The following is a 25516-nucleotide window of genomic DNA, read 5'->3' on the forward strand; positions in this document are numbered from 1 at the left end:
GTGAAATTAGTTGTATGAGCAAAAAAATGTTTATGATGCATAAAATCAGTCTTGAGTTCTAACATTCTTTTCTACAGTCAACTGCTGCAACAACTTTACTAGCTGAAAGATAAGCAACCTCAGCTACAAAATGCCAATTAAAAAAAAAAAAAAGAAGAAAAAAAAGTCTATCAAAGCAAGTTTTTGGTGAAAATGAAACATGTACATCGTCCTGGATGCTTCTCATAGGCCAGACAGCATGTGCCTGAACTAGCCTTTGAAGTGTGGGTTTCATAGTGGTGGTGGTTTGTGTGATTTGTGGTTTGTGTCATTTTTGGTTTTTGGTTTATTTTTACAGCCCAATACTGCTTTTCTAAGATACATTATACATGCAAAAATCAACATGGATCAGTATTGTTTTTTTCCTAGCAACTTCAAAGTGATTTCACAGACCCTGTCAGAGTGAGATTTTTCTAAGGAGACTTATAAATTCACAGACAACTTTTTGTGACAGAACAATAAAAATATCCCCACATTTTAACACTTGTTTCGGAGAAACAGCAGTTGAGAAGTCAGTTACTTTAGTAACAGCTAAAGGCACACAGTGGGAAAATCCTCAACTTAATAATCAATATTTTACAATAAAGACAACAGAAGAACAGCCAGCTTTCTCAAAGCCATGCTTTGTGTTGAATTTGCTCTATAAAGAAAGAAGTGGCAATCTGAGGAAAGGCAGGCATGCTTAAGCATAGCAATTTAACAAAATTAACAGTTAAAAACAGATCTAAAAAATCTCCAACAGAAAAGATAACATATATTAAAGGTACTTCATACAGAGTCCTCTTACAGATAGATGTTGATGAATAAACCACATTATCATAGATCAAGACATTAAATCCCACTTCCTGTCTTACATATCAAGAGTTTTTAAGAAAGTCTCTTTGTTGTACATATCAATTATGATCCTGAAAATACCAGTGAAAGACCATTATACCCTAGAAGACCAGTAACCACATTTCATAATTGTGATTAGCAACAAAATCGTTGCAGAACACGATTCTGCAGCAACCTGGCATTTAGTCCGAACGATAAGCATTGGTTTAATCAATCTGTTGGGAATTATACTCTGAATAATTTACATCAGAGAGAGGTAGAGACCTGAAGAGCCTGAGAGGAAACTGCTGGCCTAAGATGAATTGTGAGAAATAGCTCTATGTTAAAACTGCCTTAGAGAAAGACTCAATTCTGCTTTGATTTTTTTTATCTTTAAACTGTGATGACTACTATAGTATGGAAAAAAGAGATGAGACAGTTAAAAAATTAAATTCAGAGCACTGCAAAAACATTCATTTGCAAAACATGAAAAGAGGTAGGTACAATAAATAAAAATATTGTAGATGAGCAAGTGACAGAAGAGCGTGAGCTTGCTGGGCACAGACAGCAAAACAGTGGTATTATCCTTACTGTATATATGAAGGGGAGATGAAGGCACTACTGAATATACACAGTAGATGCAAATGCTCAAGGACTGTAGCTTGGAGGTAGTGCTGGTACTATACAAGCAATTAATTTTCTTCTGTAATTAGTTGGGTGATGGTTAGAAGAAAAGATAACTTCTCCCTAGGGAATGGCCTTAGGTCTGTCCTTTGCTCGCAATAGCCATACGAAACCACAGTCCATTTGAAACAAGGTATTTGCCCACCAGCACAGACCAATGTAATTCTTCACAGCACTCAACTTTTTCTTTAAAAATGTGCTTTTGGATAGTAATATACATATATGGTACATACAGGACTATTACTGTTTGTACATACATAGATTATATACATGATGTTTAAATCAAAACATGCTCTTTGTCTAAAAAGGTGACTGCAGCATGGCGGGATTTAGCGTATCTTTAATAGACTTCGCATTCTATTTTAAACCTCTGAGCAGACCAGGTACCTGATCAGAAATTTGCTGTTTAGATGTGATTTACGCCAACTAAAAGCAGTCAGATGCAGAGAGGGTTTGGATTTTGTTTGTGGTTTATTTTTTTGAAAGCTCTTAATCATTGTGGAATTGCTGAGACTTAAGCAACCACAACCACAAAAGGAGAGTTTTGGGCTACTTAGCCGAGACCGTTATGGAAGTGGAGAGGACAAAATGCGTGCAGTGCTAAGAGGAGCAGGGATTTTGCTACTGCCAAACATTCTCACTGAGCCACAGCCCAAGCATCACCACTGAGCAGTTTGCAGACCGATCACCATCGGGATCGTTGTACAGCATCACTTGGCCATGGGAACCCACCTTTTCCCCTTCTCAGCAGGGAGAGTGGCTCTGCAGTAACTGAGAATTCAACGTGTTGTGGTAAGTACTGAGAAAAATCAGTGACTGCTTCTGTGAGTAGCTGGCCCCTTTCAGCATCTACCTGGTGAGGTCAGAGGGTTGGGTTGGTTTAATTTATAAGTAAGGTAAAAAAAATCCTAATAAATCCTAATAGAATTTGAATTGATTGCAGTTATTTAAGGTTGTTGTAGACAAAGAGTTCATGTTCACTCTCTTTAAGAGAGTGAACAGCTTACATTACTAACACACTATCTTACAATTTTTTTGTGTTGAAATATTTCATTTCTTATCCATTCCCTTTTGTTTTAATTTTTTTTTTTTAAAAGTATTCTGCATTTGTGTAAGCCTTGTATTTGCATGACCGGATGGCTATTGATTTTGGATGGCTATTGAACTGAATAGAATTTTTCCATGGATTCCTATGGCCAGGACTAGCCCACTGCACATAGGTAGGACTGGGGACCCGATGATTAAACTGGGGACCCGATGATAAAACGCATGTCTCACCTACGTATAAGATTCTGATACAGGCCACGTAAGACATCTAAGAACCTTGATAGCCACTGCACAAAAGTTTTCAACTTTTAAAAGCACAGCGAAAGCCAACAGCAGGGATCAGGATGATGCTTGTCTATACTAGAAGCGTGAGGCCCAAGGCAGTCCCTTGTCTCAAGATTATTTCACTAGGACAAAACCTTTACAAGTCACTAATGTAAATTTGCTAACAGAAGAAAGTCCAAGCTGCCCATTTATTTGAATTCCCATGAAGCAGATGCACTGGAAGTAGTTTGGAGGAACAACAGCATTTCTGAAACACAGAATTTGTGACAGATTTCACATCGGTGGAAACAAGCAGCATCCAAGACCGTTAACCTTGACTGGTGTGATAAACATGTACTTGCATCTCCTGCAATTTGCTTTCTCAACTCGCTATCGTGATACTGTCACTAGTAAGAACAAGAGGCAGAACTGCATGTCCTGTTATTAATACATGCAAAATCACCTAGCTATTAGACAATTACATGTCCTTCAAGGCAGCGTAAGTGTCTCAGATTTTGTTTTTGATTTAACTGTCATTTTTTCATAGACGCCTATGAAGATCAAAGTAAGTTGTCTCCCATTCACCATTCTTTTTTGTTAGTGGCTTTTGCAGATGATTATGGGCTTTGAACTATGTCAACATAAAATCAAACAGTAAGAAATAAATCTACATTTCAAATATCCTTATTTCTGATCTGCAAATTACCAGAAAAAACCCAAATCACATACAGATCAGTCTCTTTTTTACCGTTCAGTTTAGCATCTATTTATCACTGTGTATTGGTTCTTCCCTAATTCTGCTTGGTCCACATTTAAAGAGCTCCTTAAATTCCTTTCATTTTTCTTTCTTTTTGCTGGGGGTCTCTGGGTAGGAGAGCTGGGCTTAATTATACTTTCTTCAGACTTTATTGAGAAATTCCAAGTTGAGAGAAGCAGGGAGATGAATGGTGTCCATGGTTATGGAGGATGGGTTGAACGGGAAAAAAACTGGGAACATGTGCTTGAAGTCTAACAGCAGCTGCGGAGGGTCATTTCGCTCTTGCAAGTGTGCCTGTGAGGTGTGGGAGAAGAAAACAAATTTCATATCAGTTGTTGCTTTTTCTTTGTGATGTTTAACATCATCAAAGGTTTGAGAATGTACACAATTTTAGAGATACTGCTAAAAACCAGTGAGAACTATTTTGTTCTCTATTGCAGCAGCCTTCCCCTGAGCAAATATTTACAGGAACTTCTACACAGACTGTAGGAAACACTGCTTCAAAAGAACCTGGCTACATTTTCTACATGACCACAAAGCAAGATACAGGACTTGGAAACAACATGACCCCCTTACACTGCAAAAGCAGCACTGCATGATACCAGCAGACCACTTTCGATTCAGCTGCTCAGTGATGGAGACATATTCTAGTAGTTGAACATGCTTCTGTTTCCACTTCTTGCCTCCTCCTTGCGAGCATTAAAAGATGCTTGGTTTTCATGTATTTAATTTTCTTTAGTTGCCAGTTTCTGCCTTGTATCTCAGAAGTAACTGCATTTCACTAATGCTTCACTGACTCCTGCAACCTTACTTCTGAGTTGCATTGCTACTAAAGAGCTGATTAGCTGAGCTGGGAACTTCGGTGCTTATTGCTCTTTGCGATTAACAGCCTGGCTATCCCTCCAGCTGTATGTTGCAAGTAAGCGAGTGTGCATGCAGAGCACTAAATTCAGGACAACATGCAGCAGCATGCCTATTACAAAATGCCTGAGTTAGTAATGATTTAATACAGATGTCATTAGTACTATCACCTCCAATTTACAGCCCTTTCACTTACCTGTATGTCTCGTATGAAAGCTACTGTCACGCGTTCTTCAAACTCATTCACAGGAGTGTAGAGATTAAGTATCTTTACAATCTGTCAAAACCAAAATAGAATTACGGACAGTCATGAGATGCCAAACTTTTCCAGAATACAAAGCATCATTAACAGTTTGTCTTGATATGGCCATAACAAGTCTCCCGTGACACTGCTGAGAAGCAGAAGTAACACAGGTGTTATCCTGGTGTTCCTGTGCCCGCTGTAAGCTATGGTAAGCCTCCATGGACCTGTCAAAGTCACTTCTTATTGCAACATTTGTAAATTGGGAATGGACTCGAGCAACAGATTTATACCAGGACCCCGCTCAGCTGGTACACAGTAACATGGGTGACCACACTTCCCAGTACTTCTGACGTCATCTCTACAACACTTCTCCTGATGCTCCCTCACTTGTGTTCCTCTCCTGCCATCCCTTGGCTTCTCTTAAGAACACACGTTCAAGACAGGGAGATGGAGATACAGGAGAAAGGATCTCCAAGAACCACTGGAGATCAGCTCACATCTCTCACTTCTCCCTTCCTACGACATTATCAAATTAAGGCCAGACAATTAAGACCAGCAGCAAAAAACTTGAGTTTGTATCCTTCTGAAATGGATTCTCAAATTTAAGGTCAGATCCAGCCAGCCTAGGTGGGCAGTTCTCAACTTCCTGCCCCAAATATGAATCCTTGGTGGGCATCCTGCAGACCTAGCCAGGTTAGACCATGGCAAAACACAACAGGTGGGTTTAAAATCCTGAGTGTCTGACTTATGGCATAAACTCCTCGGGGCTGGGTTTCATCTTTGAACATTTCTGCTGGAGCTCCAGCACCATCAGCAGTGCCGTAAGAGAGGAGCCACTGCGATGACCACCTCTGACAGAGGTCAATACCAAACGCCAGTCTTGAAAAGGACAAGTTGTCCCCGCCATGGGAATGGCACACTGACCCTGGGCAGTGAGGATCTGGCACTGGGAGACAAGCCTTTCCCACTCCTTTAATTACCAGGACCTCTGATGTAAATCTCTGCCCTGTTCCTTACCTGCTGCGTCGTGAGTGACGTGCACAAGGAGCAGATGGCCTCGGCATCTTCTGAGGTTTTCTTTTTCAGCTGTAGAAGCTGTGCCGCCTGAATCAAGGGCTCCAACGTTTGTGCTGCTCCACTCTGCTGCAGGTTCTTCCCACGCAGCCATTCCTCCAGCTGGTTTATGTTAAACCTAGGAAAGCAACCAAGATAAGATGAGAGCCGGGAGATAAGATGTAGCATCTCAAAAATCCTCTATGAGACTCAAAGTATGTTGCAGTGCTGGTATATGTCATGTTTGTGATGCATATTTGTGATACACATGGCAGGAGACAACCAGACCAAAGCTTAATACTCAACAACTCAAAGCAAAATTTATACTCCATGTACTTTAGAAATAGATAAGCCATGTAACAGCTGAACAGTGCAAGGGATGTGCTTTTCTACAACATTCAAATTTGTTCAAGTTTCAAAAGTCCATTAAAATTAAGCTTTTAAATGCCAACAAAATTGTACCTTTGAACATATCTACATAAAAAATGCCTCTGCCTGTGCCCACTCCCAGGCTCAAGGGGAACATGCAAAGGATCCACTCTGGGAAGGGGAGAGGGTAGCAAAACAAAGGTTTAAATCATTTACACCGAGAAGCAAGCTGACAGATTTATGCCAGGGCTGATAAATATTCATGACCCCTTTCTGGCAGGTTTGCACTAGCTGTCCTTTCAAATTTCAATCCTGATTATAGCATCACACTAAGACAGTGATGGGGCATGCGGGCCCCTGATCCCAGCCCAGCAGATGTCCGTGCTGCCGCTTGCCTGTAGCTCATGAGAGGCCAGAGGCATTTCACACAACAACAGGGGTTCGGCTTTAAGATCCACCCGCAGAATCGGAGTTAACAACACCGGTAACATTAAAACCAGCAGACGCGGCAGCAGGACAGAACCACGGAAACTTCTCCATCCCAATGGGCAATCCATCCTACAGCACCTGGTGCAGTCTTTGGGCTGCACAGCCTTCCCGCTCAGGCTGGGTGAGGCAAGGGTGGGGAAAGCCCACCCCAGAGATAATTACTGTAACATGCATTTAATTCACAAGCAGCACAGCAAACTGCATTGCACAGGCATTACTCTACAAGGCTTAGCTTTAACTGCACTGCATTGGTCTCCAGCTGAATCCAATCAGTTTCTCCCCTTACTTACACCATTGCATTTTATTTTCCTATTTTCCACCACCTTATAAAATTAACTAAACTTATTCAAGCAGGCACATCCCTGCCCCGAGCCCCTGTCCCACCTCAGCTGCATGCCCGTGCTCCACGAGCAGACGTCCTTCCTCAGCAGGAGGTTGTTGAGAGCAACCGCGTTGATCATGTAGAAGAGCTGCTTGAAGACCTGCTGCACGATCTCTGGGTCCAGGCCCTGGTCACACATGATGCTGTGGAAGGTGTTCAGCTGGCGAATGAGTGCGTCTAAGCTGTAGGAGCTGTCACCATCTGCCATGCTGGAGGAGCGATTTCTGTAGCCCATCGGTTTGACACCAGAAAGCCCTTGGATACTCTCATTTTCCAACACCGCAGACACTGAAAAAAAAGGGGAAAAATGAGCTAGAAAAGTCACTGGAGGCACGAACTGACCCCTCCGTGGGCAGTCATAATCTTGCAGCACTCTCAGCGATATAAAACACGATGGATGCTGGGAGGTCTGAAAGCAGGACAGATCCATGAACTGCTAGTTTACTGTGATAGTATGAAATAGTTGAAGCACACAAAATATCTGTGAGATCACATTTCTTTTTCCCTTGGCATTACTATGCAGAAATCACTTATCATGCTGCAGAAACTGGGAACACCTCTCCTTTGAGCTGTAATCAATTCTCCCTCTACCCACCACAGAGCCTTACATTCTGCAGTTAAAGTGATTAATTGGCTCAAAGGACTGGGAGAAATTAAGATAGATTAAAAGTAATAAAATTCTTACAGCCTGACTAACTGACAGAGGAACAGGACAACTTTCTGCAAGGAGCAGGAGGTACACGCAGCGATGGTAGGAGGCGATACCATCAGATACAGCTATAATTTGTAAAATGACATTTGGAGGGTAAAGGGAAAGAGTCCTAGATATAGAGGAGTCCAGGCTGGGAGCTCAAGGAAAACACCAGCAGCTAAAAAATATAAAGCACTGAGAACAGCCCCTCAATTAGGTTAGCAAGCACCACAGATTTAGCTGAGGAGGTAACTCTTCTCATACTGACTCACCCTTGCAAAATAAGGTCTTTATTAGTCTCTTTTTCCCTTCCCAACTCTCCTCCCTCATAACGCACATTTTCACCCATAAAATCTTAACCTGGTCTGGAGGGGAACACTGTTCCTACAGACTCATGAGCACCACCTCCCTAGCAGAATGGAGGGAGGCATCTTCTATCACGGAGGGAAAACACCTCATCCTTATTAGTTTCTATCATGGGGGAAACAAAAACTCACCCAGGCCAGGTCAGCCTCCCTAACTCCAGGTCACTACTAAAACAAGGACCTGCTCCCAACCAAAACTTTTTTTTTTTTTTGGTGACATATGCCTCTCTACCAACTTCAGGCTTTTCCTTTGGGGAGAAGTCAGGCTAGCACCATACAAAGGTCTGGAAAAAAACCTCAGAGTACATAATTACAGTAAAAAAAAAAAAAAAAGATACCCTCCTAAAAGCTAATGTGCTATGAACTTACCGATCATGGGTTGGAGTATGCCTTCTGCTATCTTAATGAGCTGCTGGTAGATCTGGATGGAGAGGTGGCTCAGCACTTGGCGGTACTCGGTCAGGTCAAAGTTCTTCAGACAGTGCTCGTTCTGCTTAGGCGTGTTTTGCACCATGAAACCCTGAACAGGAGGAGATTAAAACACCTGGTTTCATTACTCCACCTATTTATAGTCTAGTAAAATCACTGTTTTAAAAAAAACCACCTTTATAGTACAATACATCCAGATGTGTTACAAAAGTGCATTTTTACTCCATTATAGAAATGATCAAAACTCATAAATCACCTTTGATTTACTCAGCTGTTTGTTCACAAATTATTACTAGAAGGCTGCTTTTTGAAGAAAAGCATCGTTAAGTGGTAAGTTTTTCCTTTTAGGTCTAGCAAGGAGCAACAATTGTATCACTGCAATAGACAAGAACTAGAAAATGACACTTCAGTCCCTGAGAAACATTTTTTAGCCATTTGTTTATTCCTGTGAGTTGCAATTATTTATGGGAAACCAAATATTTTGAGATTAAGACATTAGAAAATGGGGGAAAAAATATGATAACCACATGCTATATGCTCTGACAACATTTTAAACCGATCTGAAGTTCAGAAATTTCTCCAGTTCCCTGCTTTTTGCTGAAGAAGCAAGTCTCTGATCCTGCAGATGGATGCTGTAGCCCTGAGTTCTGGGCTCAGACATTAATGCCAGTTTTGCTGGCAGAAGCAAATGTGATCTAACTTAATTTTGTAATTAACATAGATGCTTTAATTGCCTGTTCATATGGTCTTATCAATTTGTTGTCAACTTTTTTTGTTGTTTGCTGACTAGCAAAATGCAAAAATACAACATGTGCAATTTGAGATGACTTCACAATTTCTTGTTTTTCCTCACTAATGAAAAAGCATTGTGCTCTTTGCACTGCAATATTGCATTTAGCTTGGGTTTTTCTTTTAAACACGTTTTCTTAAAAATAGGTTGGATTTCACTAAGGATAACAGTATTTTGGAAACTGCCTAGAATTATCTTCCCCTCTGTTTTTTGGACCAAATTATCAACTGAATTTGCAAATAGCTCGTTCATTTAACACAGTAAATCATGGCAAAGAATGTGAAATTTAAGTTTGTGATGTTTTTTTTTAACCCTGCTGGTTTTCTGGGGAGGATTTTCTTTAAAATGTAATGCTCTTATCCAGGCAGAAGAGGTCAAACAGGAACATAAATTTAGTAAGTATTACCTAAATTATTTTTCTTTTTAATTTAAATCTTGGAAGTCCAGCCCTGAAGTTTTAGACACCAGTGGTCATCTCATGAATGATCCAAACAGTTAATTTGAATCCACAAAAACTGTTTTATTTATTCTTAAAGCTTGATTGCTCAATATATCTTACACAAATCAAGACTAAATGAGAAACGACATAATTTGGCTCTGCTGAAAATTTTAATACCCAGAACATATGGCTGTAAGAATGGCAGCATGTAATGCACTAAGAGGACTGTGACTACCTGATTTTGTCAGAAGGGATCAGCTATAATAAAACTTATGTCAACTTATGAAATATTACTGAGGTGGCAAGAAATGAGAGGATTTCCTTCTGAAATCTTACATTGTGATTATGCATTTTTGGTCTCTCAAAGCATGGTTATTTTAAACTAGTTGAACAGAACAGGGAAAAAACAAATCAGTAGAAACATTCAGAATAAAATGGCAAGATTTGGAGTAGCTTTCCCTTGTCTAAAAATGTCGGTTAATGAAAAGCTGCAGAACCTATTAAAACCAGGGGAACAGCCTTCCAAACAGCCTACCAGAAGGAAATCCCCTGGTCAGACAAATCAAAGTGCACAGTTGGCTATAAAATTCAAAATATTCTGGGTATCAGTCACATAATGTTGCACGTTATATTTAAAGGGTCCTGGTTTCAGGTCTCAAATGTCTTGTTGCAATGCTCCGTGAACCTCTGTTAGGAGCTGCCTCATGTTGTATCCAAATAAACAAAGGAGGAAAGTCAGAGATGACCTCACGTCATAGCCAGAGTGAAGCCACCAGACCTAGGAGACCTGAAGACCCTTTCCTGGAGGAATGCCAGAATACTCAAGATCAGCAATGAGTTTCTTACCGTATCTCCGCTGTACTGCTTTAAACAGTGCAGGAAACGACACGTGTTCGCCAGCCAAAATGACGTCATCTGAAAATCATCATTGTGTTTCTGGAAGAGCAGAATTAAAACATGTGAGACTTCCCCCTTCAGTGGGGGATGCTGGCATAGCAAGACAAAGTGGTTTTGAGTTTCCCCACCTAGAATCAGGATGCCCTCTCTCTGCAGATGGGCAGTATTAGCCATTTGGTCCCTGCAAACATTTTTAATCTGTAAATGCAAACTATTTTATTGCTAAGATCATAATTCTCCTTGTTCTTCTAAAAAGGGAAACTATAAGAGCAATTGGGTTTGAAAATCACTACAAGAGCTGATTATCACCCACTTTGACATGGTTATTATCATCTCACAGCATCTCAACCCCAAGACAAGAGAAAACTGACACCTACCTTCAGCACTTTCTTAATGCCATTGATGGTGGAGGTGAGCAAGGAGTGCACTTTCTGGTCATCGTTGACGTAATCCGCGTGCCTGATGCACATGTAGAGGATGTAGGCAGGCAGGCAGGGTACAGTAGCAGACACTGCCTGAGGCTTGAGATCTAGAAGGTTTAGTGTTGGTTTGTTTTTTAAAAAAAATCCTCTTAAAATTCACCAAGTGGCAGGTGAAGCAGCAAACACCAGAGCTGGAGATGTACCCAGACAAACCCCTCTCCCCACCAGCCCTGGGGAAGATGAGATTTCAGCTCAGCAACTTCCATCCCTGTAGTGTGGACACAGAGCCAGAGGTCTGACTGCAGGACAGATGGACCAAAGCAGAAGAGCCACAGCACCAGGGCTCAGGAGGGTAGCACAGTCTGCACTGAAGTTTGCGACGTGATCCCATCACACCTTACGGATGCACAGGTAGCACTAGATCTTTACTATGTAAAAGTCTACCCAAGCAGCACGCAACCTTTGAAAAACTCCCTGAAGCTTTCAGGAATACCTCCCACAGGCTATAAACCCCCTCTCTGAATTCATGACTTAGTAAATCACGCTTTCCCTCAAGATACAGAATCCTAATGGCAGCTGCGGGAATTTGCAGCTTCTAAATGACGAGCCTGCCTGATTAGGGGAACTTCAAAGACCGCAGCAACGGGCTAGCACTGCTCTTTTTAGATCCTCACTAGAGTCTGCTGGGGTTAGAGAGTGATGGTAAATACCAGCTCTTAGCCAGGGAAGTGTGACTTCTCTAACAGCATTGAATAAGGCGATGCTGGCAGTAATTCTGATCAGATCTTCCAGCATAAAAGGGCTCATAAGTTTATTATCTGTTACCTGTTATTATCTCATAAATCAACTACCTTTGTTCCATTGCTGTGCAAAATCCCTGGGATCTCTCCCTTGCTATCCTTTCCCCATCTATTACCACATCATATCAAGCTCAGCAAGTTACTAAAAGTTACTAGCTTGCTCTAAAAACTGCAGCCACCTTTTTGTATTTTCCATTCTTTACTATCCCTAAGGATTATATCCATGATGGTCCATCTGCTTAGCACTGTGCTGCTTTACCTACCAAAACTGCTGTCACCATAAACATACAGTCCCAGGAGGGATTAATTTGAGAAGATCTATTTGCCTATCTTGAGATCTCCCAGGCAAGAGAAGAAGGAGCCAGGCACAGGAGCGGAGCAAGTTCCTCACCTGTAATGAGGTTTCGGATGAGGAGTGGCTCATCTTCTTTATAATATTCCAACATGCCCTGAAAATCTTTCTCCTTCCTCTGGACAGCAACTTGAATGGTACGCTTCTGCCACGTCCTCTCCGCCAGCACTGTAGTTTGGGATGCTGTGAAAAGAGCATGAAACCACAGGCTAGGAGGTAGTAACCCTACAGGAAGCTTTTTCTTGTAGCATTTTCACAGAGGGGGAAAAAAATAGCCAGGCAATGAAAAAACAAACAACAAAAAGAAAACGTAAGCGTCATGTCTTTTGGCTGGCTGTAAAGCTGAAGAACCACGGTGGCACACCATTGAGCATTGTGCTTCCATAAAAGTTTAATAAAACAGGAGAGACCATCATGCAAGCACTGCAGTAAACAGCAGCATGCAGGTGACACTGACAGAGACCACCTGTGCTAGCCATGGAAACCCTCCAGTCTTTCAGCTTAATTTCACTTAACGCCTAGTTTTCAGAAATTAGCTCATGAGAACAAAGTTATGTGATTAACTGCGACATCTCCAGTGAACAGGAATCTTCTTCTATACAACACAGATTTCACATTTGAGGTGTTTTCTGATCAAGCAGAATACACATATATATTTTAATCCTAAATTGTTTTAATCCCCCTCCCCCCCCCCCGCAAAATTGCCAGAACAGAGCAGTCACCTGCTGGTGACTGGTCTCTCTATATCACTGCTTGGGTCACAGCACTGACAGCAAGGAAAGCAAAAAGGTTCCTTAAATACCCTCCAAACCCTGGTACACCAAGCATCAGATCCAACAAGCCCTCAAGCCTCCATCCTCACCTCGTGGACCCTCTTCCAAGTTTACCACATTCAATGATGTTAACAAGCTAAAGCTACATCAGCGCAGCTGTTAGTGCTCCAAGGCAGCCTTAGCATGACCCAGGAGCTTCATGTGGACTTTCGGTTCCTTGCTGTCGTGCCAACAAGGAGCTCAGTGCCAGTTCAGTGTGCCAGAATGAGTAAAGTCTTACTTTAACAGAAAGAAGAAGAGAAAAACCTGCAGCTCTCCAAGGCTGGCCAAAGAAGGAAAAAGAGTGCTGTTCCCCCACCCCAATGTCTACCAACAGCCAAGTCACCTTCAAAATCTTGGACCCTCTTCATGTAAATCTTCAGCTGCTTCTTCAGCTTCTTTTCATTCTTTTCCAACTTCTCCAGCAATTCTTTAAGATCCTGAAAAACAAGATGCATTGTGTTAAACTGCAGGAGCACACAGCCTGGTCTATGCACCACTACTGCATGGTGTGAGCATCTTGGTTGAAGAGCCGTGTTATTTCTGGATTGCTCAGGGAGACCCTTATTTACACCCCAAAGACCGTGCCTGCTTTCCCTAGAAGTGGCCTACAGCAGGCAATACTCACCCCACCCCACCCACAGCATTCTTAATCCTGGCTTTTAATCATATTTAAACAGTTCCAACACTATTTATATACTAGATATGTTGAGAAAGGCAACCAGCCCCTCACCTGAACTTAGGAGGGGTCAGTGTTCACTTCAGACCTTGCAACACAGATACAGGAGGTAAGAAGGGGAAAATTTACGATTAGCCAGACCAGCTTTTCAGAGTGGCAACTTGCCCACACCACTCCCAATAAATGCAGGTAAAAAGAAAAGATTGTGTTATCTTTGCACATAATTATAGAATATAGGGGTCCCCAGTGATCTCGTTGGGTAGGCAATGCCGCAAAGTAGACAAGCTTCAAAAAAGATTAAAAGTGAAAAAGAAAGTACTTAAGGAATCACAAGAATCGTAGCCACTGAAGAACAGCTCATGGCCAAGTACCAACACTTCCAAATGCACCAGTGGGAGATGCTGAAGGATCCTGCAGAGAGTTTAGAAGAGGTGGAAGAGATCCCAGCACCCTCCTGTCCCCTTCATATTTCCTATCTCCTTTCTCTCAACTTGGTTGTTTTTCTCCTTTTCCTTAGGCTGTGTTTTCAGTACAGCCTCTTACCAGATTTTCATTGGTGAGGCGTGTAATTTCTTGCTGAAGTCCAAACTCCACCTGGACCTCTGGAGATAGCTGCAAGGTCTGCAGGAAAGCCTGTTGCTGTCTCTCCATCTCTTCTTTCATTGCATCCACCTGGTTTTTCAGAGCTTCTACCTCCTCCTCGTGCTCTCTTCTCTGATCCTGGAGCTGTGCTTCCAGTAGCCTGAGAAAAAAAGCCCACACCGATCAACCTGTGATTTCGGCATCGTGGCAGTAACCACTGAGTTTAGATCCTTCAAAGTCAGCCAATTTGGGAGATGTTCCCAAGTCAACCTTCCTACAAAACTGACACACACAAAGGGGTGCTACAGCTACTACTGCCACATTAGTCTGTCATTTGCTATGCTGTAGATTAAATACTTTTGAAATTAGAGACATGAGATCAAAAGGTTGGGTTGTGGGGGTTTTTTTAAATAAAAGGGAAGGGGGGGGAAAATTCAAGAGCTCCCTTTTTTCCTGCAACTGTATCACAAATCTGGGTTCCTTTACTCTTCCCACTAGCAAAAATCAAATGCATGGCAAGAAAGTAGTGCAGATCAACACTTGCGGGGTTTTTTCCAAAAGCTCAGCATGAAGGGCATTTGTTCTTGCACTTGCACGCTTTCAAACATCAGTTCTTACTTTTGAAAGCCACACTGTATGTCTTGCAAATGGCTCTGTTCAGCTGGACTGCCACAGGCTTTGTTTGCTGCTGCTGGGAGTTTCAGAAAAGGCAGAAGCTGAAACTCTTAATTCGTTTCAGTTGTTTGTAGAGCTGCTATTTATCTTTGCTTAAAAAGAAGTATATTCATTTATATCTCAGTTTTCATTCATAAACTACCTGCAGAAAACTATGCACGGGCAATTTCTGTCATCTTGATCAGTTTCTGCTTTCATCATTGCTGCTGACTTCACCAGGACTCTTCAGCAGGGGCGGGGAAAGACGTGTTCCCTTGTACTCCATGATGCAAATACTGACACCATGATACACAGCTGACAGAAGTCACCAAAAACAGCCCTTAGGGGGTACCCTGCTTTTTTTTCTAATAGTTTGTCCTGCCACCCTCTTCTACCTCCTTTCCCCTGCACCAGGTCTCCTTCCAGCCCTGAGCCTGTGCGCAAGGACAACTACAGCGGGGGGGAAAAGCTGAGCTAAAGGGTTAGTAGAACATTTAGTCTGTGCATTATCCAGCCACTTGCTAAATCAGAATGCCTTCGTTAATCTAGTGGAAAAATGATTCATCACTGAGATGTTACCTGCCCTCCTGTACACACCTGTGCCAATGGGGGTGCTGAAAAACCTGGCAAGTGACATGATAATTGATTTTTTAAGGGTATCCCGTACCCTCTGCTAAACGGAAATCTCAGCTCTCTCAAGAAGACCGAAATAAGCGACTCCAGAAGGGACAAGGAGTCTGAGAAAGTGGCATCAAGCCAGAAACTGCAAAGTTTTAATCCCAAACTACACAGCGCGATGGTGGCAAAGAGGAGGAATGACCCAGGGGGATGACCAAGCCCATGTCCTTGCTGTAGCTCATGGATGTGGTCTCCTGGGCAGAGCTACGGACAGCAACACAGCTTCGTCTCCTCTGGCATCAGATGCAAACGGCAATCCTCAAAGACAAGGAAGACTCTGGTGTCAATAGCTTAGCATTTACCCAGCACATGCACGGACACGGAGCTGTGCCAGTGGGGAAAAAACTACAGGTCTTTTGAGTCCATTGGGAAATTCATGGAGATTCATGCCTGTGGACTGTTTCTCTGCAGGAACAGTTAAGCATGGGGGTGAGGTTTTTTGTTGTTTTGGTTTATTTTGGGTTTTTTTAAGGATAGTATAAAAGAACGCATGCTTTCTATTGAAGATTTCTGGATGAAAAGTATTAATTATTCTCCAGTTTGGTTTTTTTGTTGTTGTTGTTTTTAGAAGACCTAAACAACCCAATCTCCACTCCCATTTTCCAGCAAAAGCCAGAAAAGCATGTTTGCCAACTATAGAAACATGGGCAATAATGCACTCAGCCTCATAATCACGCTGTCAGGAGTTACATTCTTAATGGGCTTGGAAAATACAGGCTCACCATGAAATAAGTATTAAGTACTGAATTTTCATTTTATTTCTTCATGTGGGTTTGGATTAACCATGAGCCGCTCTCAGAAAAATACACTTCTTTATGAACTTGGATTCCTACATTGCTTTGAAAAACAAATGAATCATCACTGGTATTTTTCCTGTTATTGTCTGATTTTACTCCAATACCTCTAGATGTGACTGCTGTAGATTATTTCATACAAAAGATTGTTTTAACTTTTCCTCTCTATAGTGTCCTTAATCAGCTCATTTCATGTCTTTTCTAAAAATCATATATATTGGAGTGTCATAACCACCCTGCAGGAGAGCACAGACTGATTAACATTTCATAGAATCATAGAATGGTTTGGGTTGAAAAGGACCTTAAAGATCATCTAGTTCCAACTCCCTGCCATGGGCAGGGACACCCTCCACTAGCCCAGGTTGCCCAAAGCCCCATCCAACCTGGCCTTGACCACTGCCAGGGAGCCAGGGGCAGCCACAGCTTCTCTGGGCAACCTGTGCCAGGGCCTCAGCACTCTCACAGGAAAGAATTTCTTTCTAACATTTGATCTAAATTGACCCTCCTTCAGCTTGAACCCATTCCCCCTTGTCCTGTCACTCCCTGCCCTTGTCACCAGCCCCTCTCCAGCTTTTCTGTAGGCCCTTCAGGGACTGGAAGGGGCTCTAAGGTCTCCCCAGAGCCTTCTCTTCTCCAGGCTGAACAACCCCAACTCTCTCAGCCTGTCCTCATAGGAGAGGTGCTCCAGCCCTCTGATCAGCTTCGTGGCCTCCTCTGGACTCTCTCCAATTTAATAATCAGCTCTTCCAAGCACCAAGCTGAATTCAGGAGAAGAATCCAGGAGTCCTTCAACCTTGCTTTAATCTCCTTTGGTCTTCCTAATGTTCATTAGCTTGGAGATGAGAGATCAATACAGAATCAACAGCATCCCCAGGAGATACAGAGGTCACAGGTATTGCCCCAGCATGTCCTGCTGGGATATTTGCCCACCAGACCAGGACATGGGGAGAGCTGTGGAAGGACGGCACCATGTGTCCACCACACACCTTCCTCCTTATACACCTATAGGCAATGCATGGATGGGAGCACACAATCCCCAGAAGAATGCAAAGCAGACAGCATCGCAACACAAGGACAGAGACCCCTCTTCTGACGTGTCAAGTAAACACTTTAGGGAGGTGCTATATCTTAGGGCAATTTGGGAAAAAACATCTAAAATGGGGTTTTCTTGGCACTCCCTGGAGATTACAGTTTCCCAACACCTTTATCACACAATTTCTCATTAATGTAACACCATTCTTACTGAATCCCAGCTCAGGCATTAGTGACAACAGCCACAATCAGCACTGCCCAATTAGCATCAAAACAACTCCTCTGAAAATTAGAGGAGGATTTTGATTCCTTGAGTTCAGATATCCTTCCTCCAGCTGCTCCCAGAGAGAACAACAGAACAACAGCAGAGGAAGAGAGAGGAAGAGAGAGGAAGAGAGAGGGGAGAGGAGAGGAGAGGAGAGGAGAGGAGAGGAGAGGAGAGGAGAGGAGAGGAGAGGAGAGGAGAGGAGAGGAGAGGAGAGGAGAGGAGAGGAGAGGAGAGGAGAGGAGAGGAGAGGAGAGGAGAGGAGAGGAGAGGAGAGGAGAGGAGAGGAGAAAAAGAAGTGAAAGGGGGAGAGGAAACAGTGGGGGAAAAAAAGACAGTGTTTGACCTGGCAACTTGCTTTAAACCTTGATAAGCCAAGCCGAGCTCTCCATCTTCATTGAGATACCCCCAGTCCTCAGTCTTGCTAGAAATAAAGGACAGAAAAAGGAAACAAGAGGACAGAGAAAGACAAAAGGTCAATTGCAATAGGAGGGGAAAAGGTGAAGAACGCTTATTAATTTAATAATTTTTTTTTAAAAAGCACACTTTCATTACATTGTATTTCCTTTTCCACCATGGTAAATGAGAACCATTCCCTGGTTGTGCCCCATATGACACCCCTGGCTAGAGGAGCTTCTCCTCCCTCCCCAGCTGTGAACCATGTCGTCGTGCAGCCCCTTCCTCCCCAACCCACCACAGCCGACCCAGGAACCCAAAAATCATTCAGGTCAGAAGGGACCATCGGAGATCACCCAGCCCAACCTCCTGGCAGGTTATCATCGTTCCTGAGACGTTACTTTTTTTACAAAAAAGCCCAACTCCTCAGGGTCAGAGCCTGAGTTTTCATTTCTGTATGGCTAAACTGTTTCCCATTTGCACAGAAAAGCTGGCAGGCCCAGCAGCTAGCTCAAGTCCACATTAAAATCTTACGCTTAAAAAACAGGGAAGAGAAACAAGGACCTAGAGGGATAAAAGAGAGAAGGCAGCACAAGGGGTAAGGAGGAGGTGTCCGAACATAGATGCGGTAAAATGAAAAGCAGAATGATCCTTAGCAGCTCCCAAGAGGCTTCCTTCCTCCCCCCCCAAAAAAATTAAATATTTTTCAGCTGGAACAGCCCCCACGCACTCCCACCCACAGTGCAAACTTAACCTGACCCCAGTGTTCATTGCATACTGACAGCTTGAACAGCTCACTCTTCTTCCAGACCTCCTGGCACATCTCACTAATAAGACATTTTTAAGACAAGTTTCTCCATTTCCTTCCATCTGCAGCAACTTCTACTAGTCTAAAATAAATTCTCTTTCTTCTACTTCAGTCGAGGGTCTCCTCAAGCATCAAGTCAAACACAACAGCCTTTCCTCAGAGCACCCTTCGGTCCAAACACCCTTTGGGTGTTTGTTTACTCATATTGGTACAAGATCCAATCTCCTTCATAGCCATCCAGGCAGAAAAATGCCAAAAAAAGTCTCATGTCACTTTAATACTAAAAGTCTCCTTTTAACAGGTGGGGGGTTTTTTAAGTTATAAAAGGCAGGAAACTGATTTATCTTCTTTAATGAGGTGTTGAACACATTACAAATGAATGATGGGAGCTGGTCAACCTGACCAGAAACATTTGCTACAAGGAGATTTTACCTGGCTTCAATGTGAGTTTTAAAACAGTTTTTCTTTTGGGAAATCATAATAAAAAATAAACAAAACAAACAAAAAAATCACTTAATGAACCATTAAACTTTCAGACAAAAAAAAAGAACCAAGCTAATATATGTCTCCTATTGTGAAAAGAAATGTAGCACATGCCATTCCCTGGCAAGGAAAGCTCTTCATATTTAAGTGGAAAAGCACAAAACACAAACCTTTTATAGCAAAGTTTCATATGAGGATAGCAGTGAGAATTGTGGTGATGCAGCACTACCATGAAAGGACTCAAGAGGTGTCTCACCGCTGCAGACAGCTTGTACATCTTGGTGTATGAGCATGGCATTTCTCAAAAGTAGCAACCATTTCAACCATTAATATTCAGAAAATTAATCTGTTAAAGCCATATGTAGAATTTAGATTAAAACCTTATTTTTACCCATACATAGCAGGCTTCCAAAAGGGTCCGTGGGCTGACAGATACAGGGAGATTGCTTGGTCTGATTTGGGTCGATTTGTTAGTAGGGTATTTTTTTGGTTCAGATAATCTTAACAGAACATGTATTCAGGCACTGAAAACCAAAAAGAAGAAAAAAACCCCAAACAAACCCACAAATAGGAAGGATCCTCACTATTTATTACATATCAGTAACCTGAGAAATCTCACAGGACAAGAAGCATTTTTAAGAGATGCATTCTCCTTTATAACCTTTGAAAAATAGCCTGCCTTCCTTTTTTAGTCATATACATTGTGGTAAAGGAGGAAAGCAGCTCAAGCGGGTGCCATTATACTGAGATAAAACTGCCCTGGGAAATAAGCATTCAGTCCTTGCCCATCAACACAGCACCGAGCCAGAAATCATTGAGATCCCCTTCTCCCAGAAGTTCATATTGACCAAGGCATTAAAAGTCAGTAGGGGTCCTTTCTAGCTAATTAGATTAATTAGTATGCGACAAAATAATTTCCTAAAATGCTGGGTAAATCCTTCTCTCCAATAAAGCTGGAAGGAGTTGAAAGGACATGATTCACAGCCTCATTTCTCCTTTCTCCTTACCTTGGAGGTACAGGTTTGGGGGAGCAGCTGGCAACCTCCACTTGGCAAAATGCCTTCATGAAAGGGAGAGAAATTCCTGCCCGAATGCCCCCCTCCTCTCCTCCAAGTAGCTTAAAGGAGGTGCACGTACGCCAAACCCCAGAGATGTTAATTTTAGCATCTTCAGATAGTTATCATCTCTTAATAAAGCAGAAGGGGCGTTTCATTTTCAAACACAGATATGCTTTTTTTTTTTTAATTAAGTGGAAAACTAATGCACATCACAGATTAGAAATAAAACAGAGTGAGAAGCAGTGATAAGAAGAGACATATTGGAGAGTGGTGAGCAGAGATATGAACCCTTCCCACGCAATGGCCTCTTCCAGCTGCAAAGGCATCCTCCATGTGAGGATCAGCCCTTCACTTTGCACTGTGGCTGCCAGTGGGACGTACTGAGCATAAAAAAAAAAAAAAAAAAAGCCACACACTTTATAGAAATCACTTGGAAGTTATCAACCAAGTTAATTTCAAAGACTAAACCTGATCTGCTTCGAGCTGCCAGGTTGTTATCTCTAACATCATCACCTGGTCTTTTGTTGGCTCTACATTTTCACCAAGATCAAACAGGCTTGAAAGAAATATCCCAAGAACTGAAACAGAGAACAAAAAGCCTACTTAGCTTTACATTCAGTTATTGAAGCAGAAAATTAGCTGGAAACTAACTCGATGCTTTTCCCTTTAGCAGTTGAAAGTCAATGAGAAAAAAAAAAGGGAAAATAAAAAAAAGCTGAGTTCACTATATGTATAAGGGGCTGCTTTCAATCAAACTTCCCCTTGACCTGGCATCAAAGGGCTTTTCCCTGAGAGCAGCGTGGAGTAAGAGAATCACTACATGGGCAAGGTTAGCAGCAGTTTTCCTCCTGCTGTATTTAAAAGTCTCAGATTATATAGACATAGAATGAATAAAAGGTTTATCTCCTACCAAAATAAGGCCAGGCTCCATCTCTAGCCTAAATAGCTAAGACACGATGACTTTAAGCTAGGAGCGGACCGTGGCTTTACCGTGTTGGTCAGACTGGACCGGTGGAAGAGCATCCACCTCGGCTAGAAACTGTCAACAAGATGAGAGGTATCAGGATAAAGAGAAATAGGAGTGCTCCTGGCAGCATGGGTGGGAGAAAAAGTGGCTCTTGCTTATTAATCCCCTTTCAGAACTGCAATCCCACCAGAAAAGCTTTCCATTAAAATATTTATCGATCAAGATTCAAAAGAGAAAGCAGTTTTATTTCTCATACTGACATGTTTGGGTATAGAGCTACGTAAGTACAAATGCAAATTTGTGCTGGGGGGACGGAATGTTAATTTATATCAACAAATACAATAATCCATGCTCCCCGAGCATTTGTTTTCATCTGTTTTACTGCCATCAACTCCAGCCTACAGTTTATAAACCAACCCATTATACAAATGCACAGGGAACCATATAACGGGGAAGCTGGTGGTGATTAACAAGTCATTGGATAAATCACTGCAGACCATCAGGGTGATAGTACCTAGAGCTACTGCTACTGTATTGCAAGAGTCCAGCTCCAGCCAAGCTTCATATGAGAGGTAGATAAGAGAGGTAATAGGTAACTGAGCCCGGAGACTGCAGATTTTCCCTCCCAAATCTCATAAGGCCAAAAAACACCAAGGCCTGACCACATGAAGTTCTTAAATTGCAGCTCACCTGCACAAATTGCAAAGAAAAGAGATCTTTACATTGTGGAAAATTAGATTATTGTGGCATTTTTGATGATTTCTCTGTGTGATTCCATCCTCCCTGCAGAAGTTGTTAAGTCTGGAAACCAGAACGGCTGAAGAAGGACAACCCATACACACAGGATGCACACATCCCCTGTGGAAGCAGCAACTCTTATTTTGACTCCAACTCCTTCACCAACAGCTGGGTACAAACTAATCACTCCTACATGTGCACACCGAAAAATGCAGTTTAGGGAGCAATTAACTCTGTGCCTGAGAATGGGATTTTGCATCCCATACTAGTACCCACAGCTCCAGGAGAAAGTTGGAAGGCAATAAGAGAAAATCCATAGAATTCATTAAATGACCAATAAACACACCTTGCAGTAGGAAGCACACTGAACCCCACTGATTTATTGGCAAAAAGATGACATTTAAATCAATCTCATCACCTCTGCACTGCAGGAGGGGCAGGATTTTCATCAGCAAGTTCACTTCAGGAAAGAAAATATTCAATGGTATCAAATTGGAAAAAAAAACCCAACACACTGGTCCTGATCCAGCCAGGCATGATGCTCAGGTGAGAAATGAGTATCACAAGACTCCTGGACCCCAACACTGGATTTTTGGTCAACCAGTTCTGAAAGCATAAAGCAACTCTTCACAATTTTTCATATTGCATTCAAAGATGATGTGCCTTTGCTCATATTCATACAGGTATGAATAAAATCCTAATTAAGTCATGGCCTTTCCCAGTCTGGACCGCTAACAACCTTCTGCAACCAGTTTACAAAGTGCCAAAGTATACTGTGTTATTAAAAGCCATTAATCCACACCGGTTAGGTTTTCTGACTACCTTGCTGAATGCAAATTATTTAGGAAAAAAGCCTCAAACATCTGTATTTGCCAAGAGAAAAGGAGATGAACATTTGATTTCCTTGTAGTAAAACAATATTTACTTTACATACAATCTTGTTGTTTAATCCATGAAATTTTGTCTTCTTGCGAGATACTACTCTTTTACTTGATGTTTTCCTGGATGGCTGCAAGGATTGATTTCATGCCTCGCAATATAAGCCCGTTGTTACTATAAGGACAGACACATGTTGACAATATTAACCCTCACTATGGTAAACTTGTAATCAAACAAATGTTCTCAACTCTCAGTTTAGATGCAAGAAAACCAATAATGTGGGTGTTTCCAGAGAATACACCATGTGTTAATTAGCTCACTTCACCATCGCAGGCTTTTACCTCTGGGAAAATGAGAGGGGAACAGTGCTGTCTTCCCAGCATAGCGTGAGGACAGACTTGAAATAACTCTTAAAATATATCTCAAATCCTAGTCTTGCTACTATTTACATACTGCAAGCAAAGTCAAAATCCAGTTTTGCTCACTTCCATGTCGGCTTTTCTACCTGCCCACTATCTCCCCTTCCTTGTGGACACACTGCCGCAAAGACAAGAGGCTCCTCACCCAGTACAAGATCTGCATCTCTGGTCCCACCTTTATGGCCCATCCTTGACCCAAGGTGCAGAACACAATCCAGAATCCATTAACTCTCTAAAACATGTTGTTAATTTTGGTCTGGATCTCATCTCTTGCACTTTAGTCAGGCCCTCCTGCTGCTGGAAAAATTTGAGCCACGCTTACCGGTTCGTCTCGCACATCCCCTGGTAGGCTTCAATTGCGTCCTCCTGATCAATGTGCTTGTCACTGTTCGGCCAGCTGGCATTGGTGGTGATGCTTTCCTAAATTCAACATGCAAAACACAGCAGTATGAGATCCTGCACATCTCTTCCTGTCTTTCAAAGTTCCTGATACCGAACAACTCCCAACTATCCTTAACAGAGCTTCCTCAGGACATCCATCGGACTAGAGAGCTATGAATTCATACACATGCAAACACACAGCAGCAGAGATCAGGAGATGGAAGAAAGATGCAGTGAACCTGGGCAGGAGATAAGGGGGGGGGGGGGGGGCGTGGTCTGAAATACAAACTATACCAAAAGCTCAAGGAATGATAAGGCAGTGAATTACAAAGCCCAAATAAGTTTTTAAAAAATGCACCCTTCAGTCAGAACCGGGTCTAAACAAAAAAAGTCCTCAAACGACTGTGATGGGATGGGGTCTCTTCTTGCCTGCACGTTACGGCTGCACCAGCATAAAGTAAGCAGGATCTGGTCCCGAAGCTCTTTTCTCCCATCCCATTTCCTTGCTGAATAAACCAGTTGTCACAAAACACCACCGGGAACATCTCAGACCACCACAGCTTGGTGCTGGGCTGGAGAAGTTGTTCCTTGGTGTGCGCTGGCTAGATCTCATCAGGTATGGGGCCAAGCATCTTAGAGCAGTACAGATCACCATGGGATGTGTGGTCCTGGGCTGTCTGAAATGATGCCATGGACTACATCTTATCCATAGTTAGAACCTCCTATAACCCTGCAGAACCTCCTATAACCTCCCTGCGCCATCCTGCCACCCAGAACCCCTCCAAAGCAGAAATGGAATTGCTCAGGCAGGCACTGAATTTTCAGTGACAGAAGGAGAAAAGGGAAAGAAAATCCATTACTCTGTCAATTACCATGTTTTTTCCTGACTCTTTTTGCTGGGCTGCCTTCATAATCTGCGTCCTCAGGATAAGTACCTCTTCTTTCCGCACTTCCAACTCCTCGCTGGCCGATTTCAGCTGATTCAGTAAGAGGTTATAACTGTCCTGAATATCATCGGGCGAGTTGTTCTGGGTTGCTCGGTCTGCAATAGCCTTCCTCAGTTCATTAAGTTCATTTTTCAGCTTCTTATTCTCCGACTCCAGCTCTTGCCTCTGGAAAACACCAAGCCATTAACCAGTTCAGATAAACTGTCTTGCAGTGCCTTATCGTTTTCTGAGATGCCTCTAAGTAACTCAATTACTGATGATCACAGCCAAATGATCAATTCATGCCAGGATCTGGATTTTGCTGCCTGTCCTGCCACGTGTGGCTCAGAAAAGATTTTTGCTGTAATCAGTAGCCTGCTGCCATTTAATAACAACACTACAGGGTGACACTGGGGAGATTGTTTGTTTGTTTGTTGACACTATTTTTAAACACAAAAGCAAGCTGTTAAAGAAGCCAAACAGGTTTGTTTCTTCTCCACCCCTTTTCCTTCTCAATCAAGAAATCACCACAACACCAAAAATGTTTAAATCATTTTTTGTATTCATTAAATAAGGTGGAAGACATTGATTTACGTGACCCTTCATCATGGCAGACATCCCACTAGGTGAGCTGTGGCGGTGTGAATTCTCACTACAGCTTCTTTTCTCATACATTTTGTAATTCCCCTACCCCGGTGCGATGTTTGCAGTTGGAGGATTTTCTCGCCCTGATGTCTTGTCAGCTGCTGGCGTTTGACAGGCAGGGGCAACACTGTAC

The 25516-nt window shown here is 42.5% G+C and overlaps 1 protein-coding gene across 2 annotated transcripts in view; it reads right to left on the bottom strand.

Moving 5' to 3' along the window:
* Window positions 1-307: 307 nt before the first annotated feature.
* The window catches only part of MYO5B (myosin VB), a 148808-nt gene continuing 123599 nt past the window's right edge, over window positions 308-25516 (bottom strand). The window contains exons 28-39 of one of the 2 annotated variants that reach the window (XM_075739704.1): window positions 24685-24924; window positions 23754-23851; window positions 14222-14420; window positions 13346-13439; window positions 12227-12370; window positions 10991-11142; window positions 10563-10652; window positions 8428-8578; window positions 7005-7290; window positions 5727-5901; window positions 4662-4742; window positions 308-3898 (exon numbers count right to left, since the gene is read on the bottom strand). In XM_075739704.1, coding sequence (XP_075595819.1) covers window positions 3746-3898; window positions 4662-4742; window positions 5727-5901; window positions 7005-7290; window positions 8428-8578; window positions 10563-10652; window positions 10991-11142; window positions 12227-12370; window positions 13346-13439; window positions 14222-14420; window positions 23754-23851; window positions 24685-24924 — 1863 coding nt within the window. In that variant the 3' untranslated portion in view covers window positions 308-3745. The remainder of the gene's footprint in view (window positions 3899-4661; window positions 4743-5726; window positions 5902-7004; window positions 7291-8427; window positions 8579-10562; window positions 10653-10990; window positions 11143-12226; window positions 12371-13345; window positions 13440-14221; window positions 14421-23753; window positions 23852-24684; window positions 24925-25516) is intronic. The other variant, XM_075739705.1, reaches the window with a different exon arrangement.

This window comes from Balearica regulorum, chromosome Z (assembly GCF_011004875.1).
Source record: "Balearica regulorum gibbericeps isolate bBalReg1 chromosome Z, bBalReg1.pri, whole genome shotgun sequence".
Taxonomy (NCBI): Eukaryota; Metazoa; Chordata; class Aves; order Gruiformes; family Gruidae; genus Balearica; species Balearica regulorum.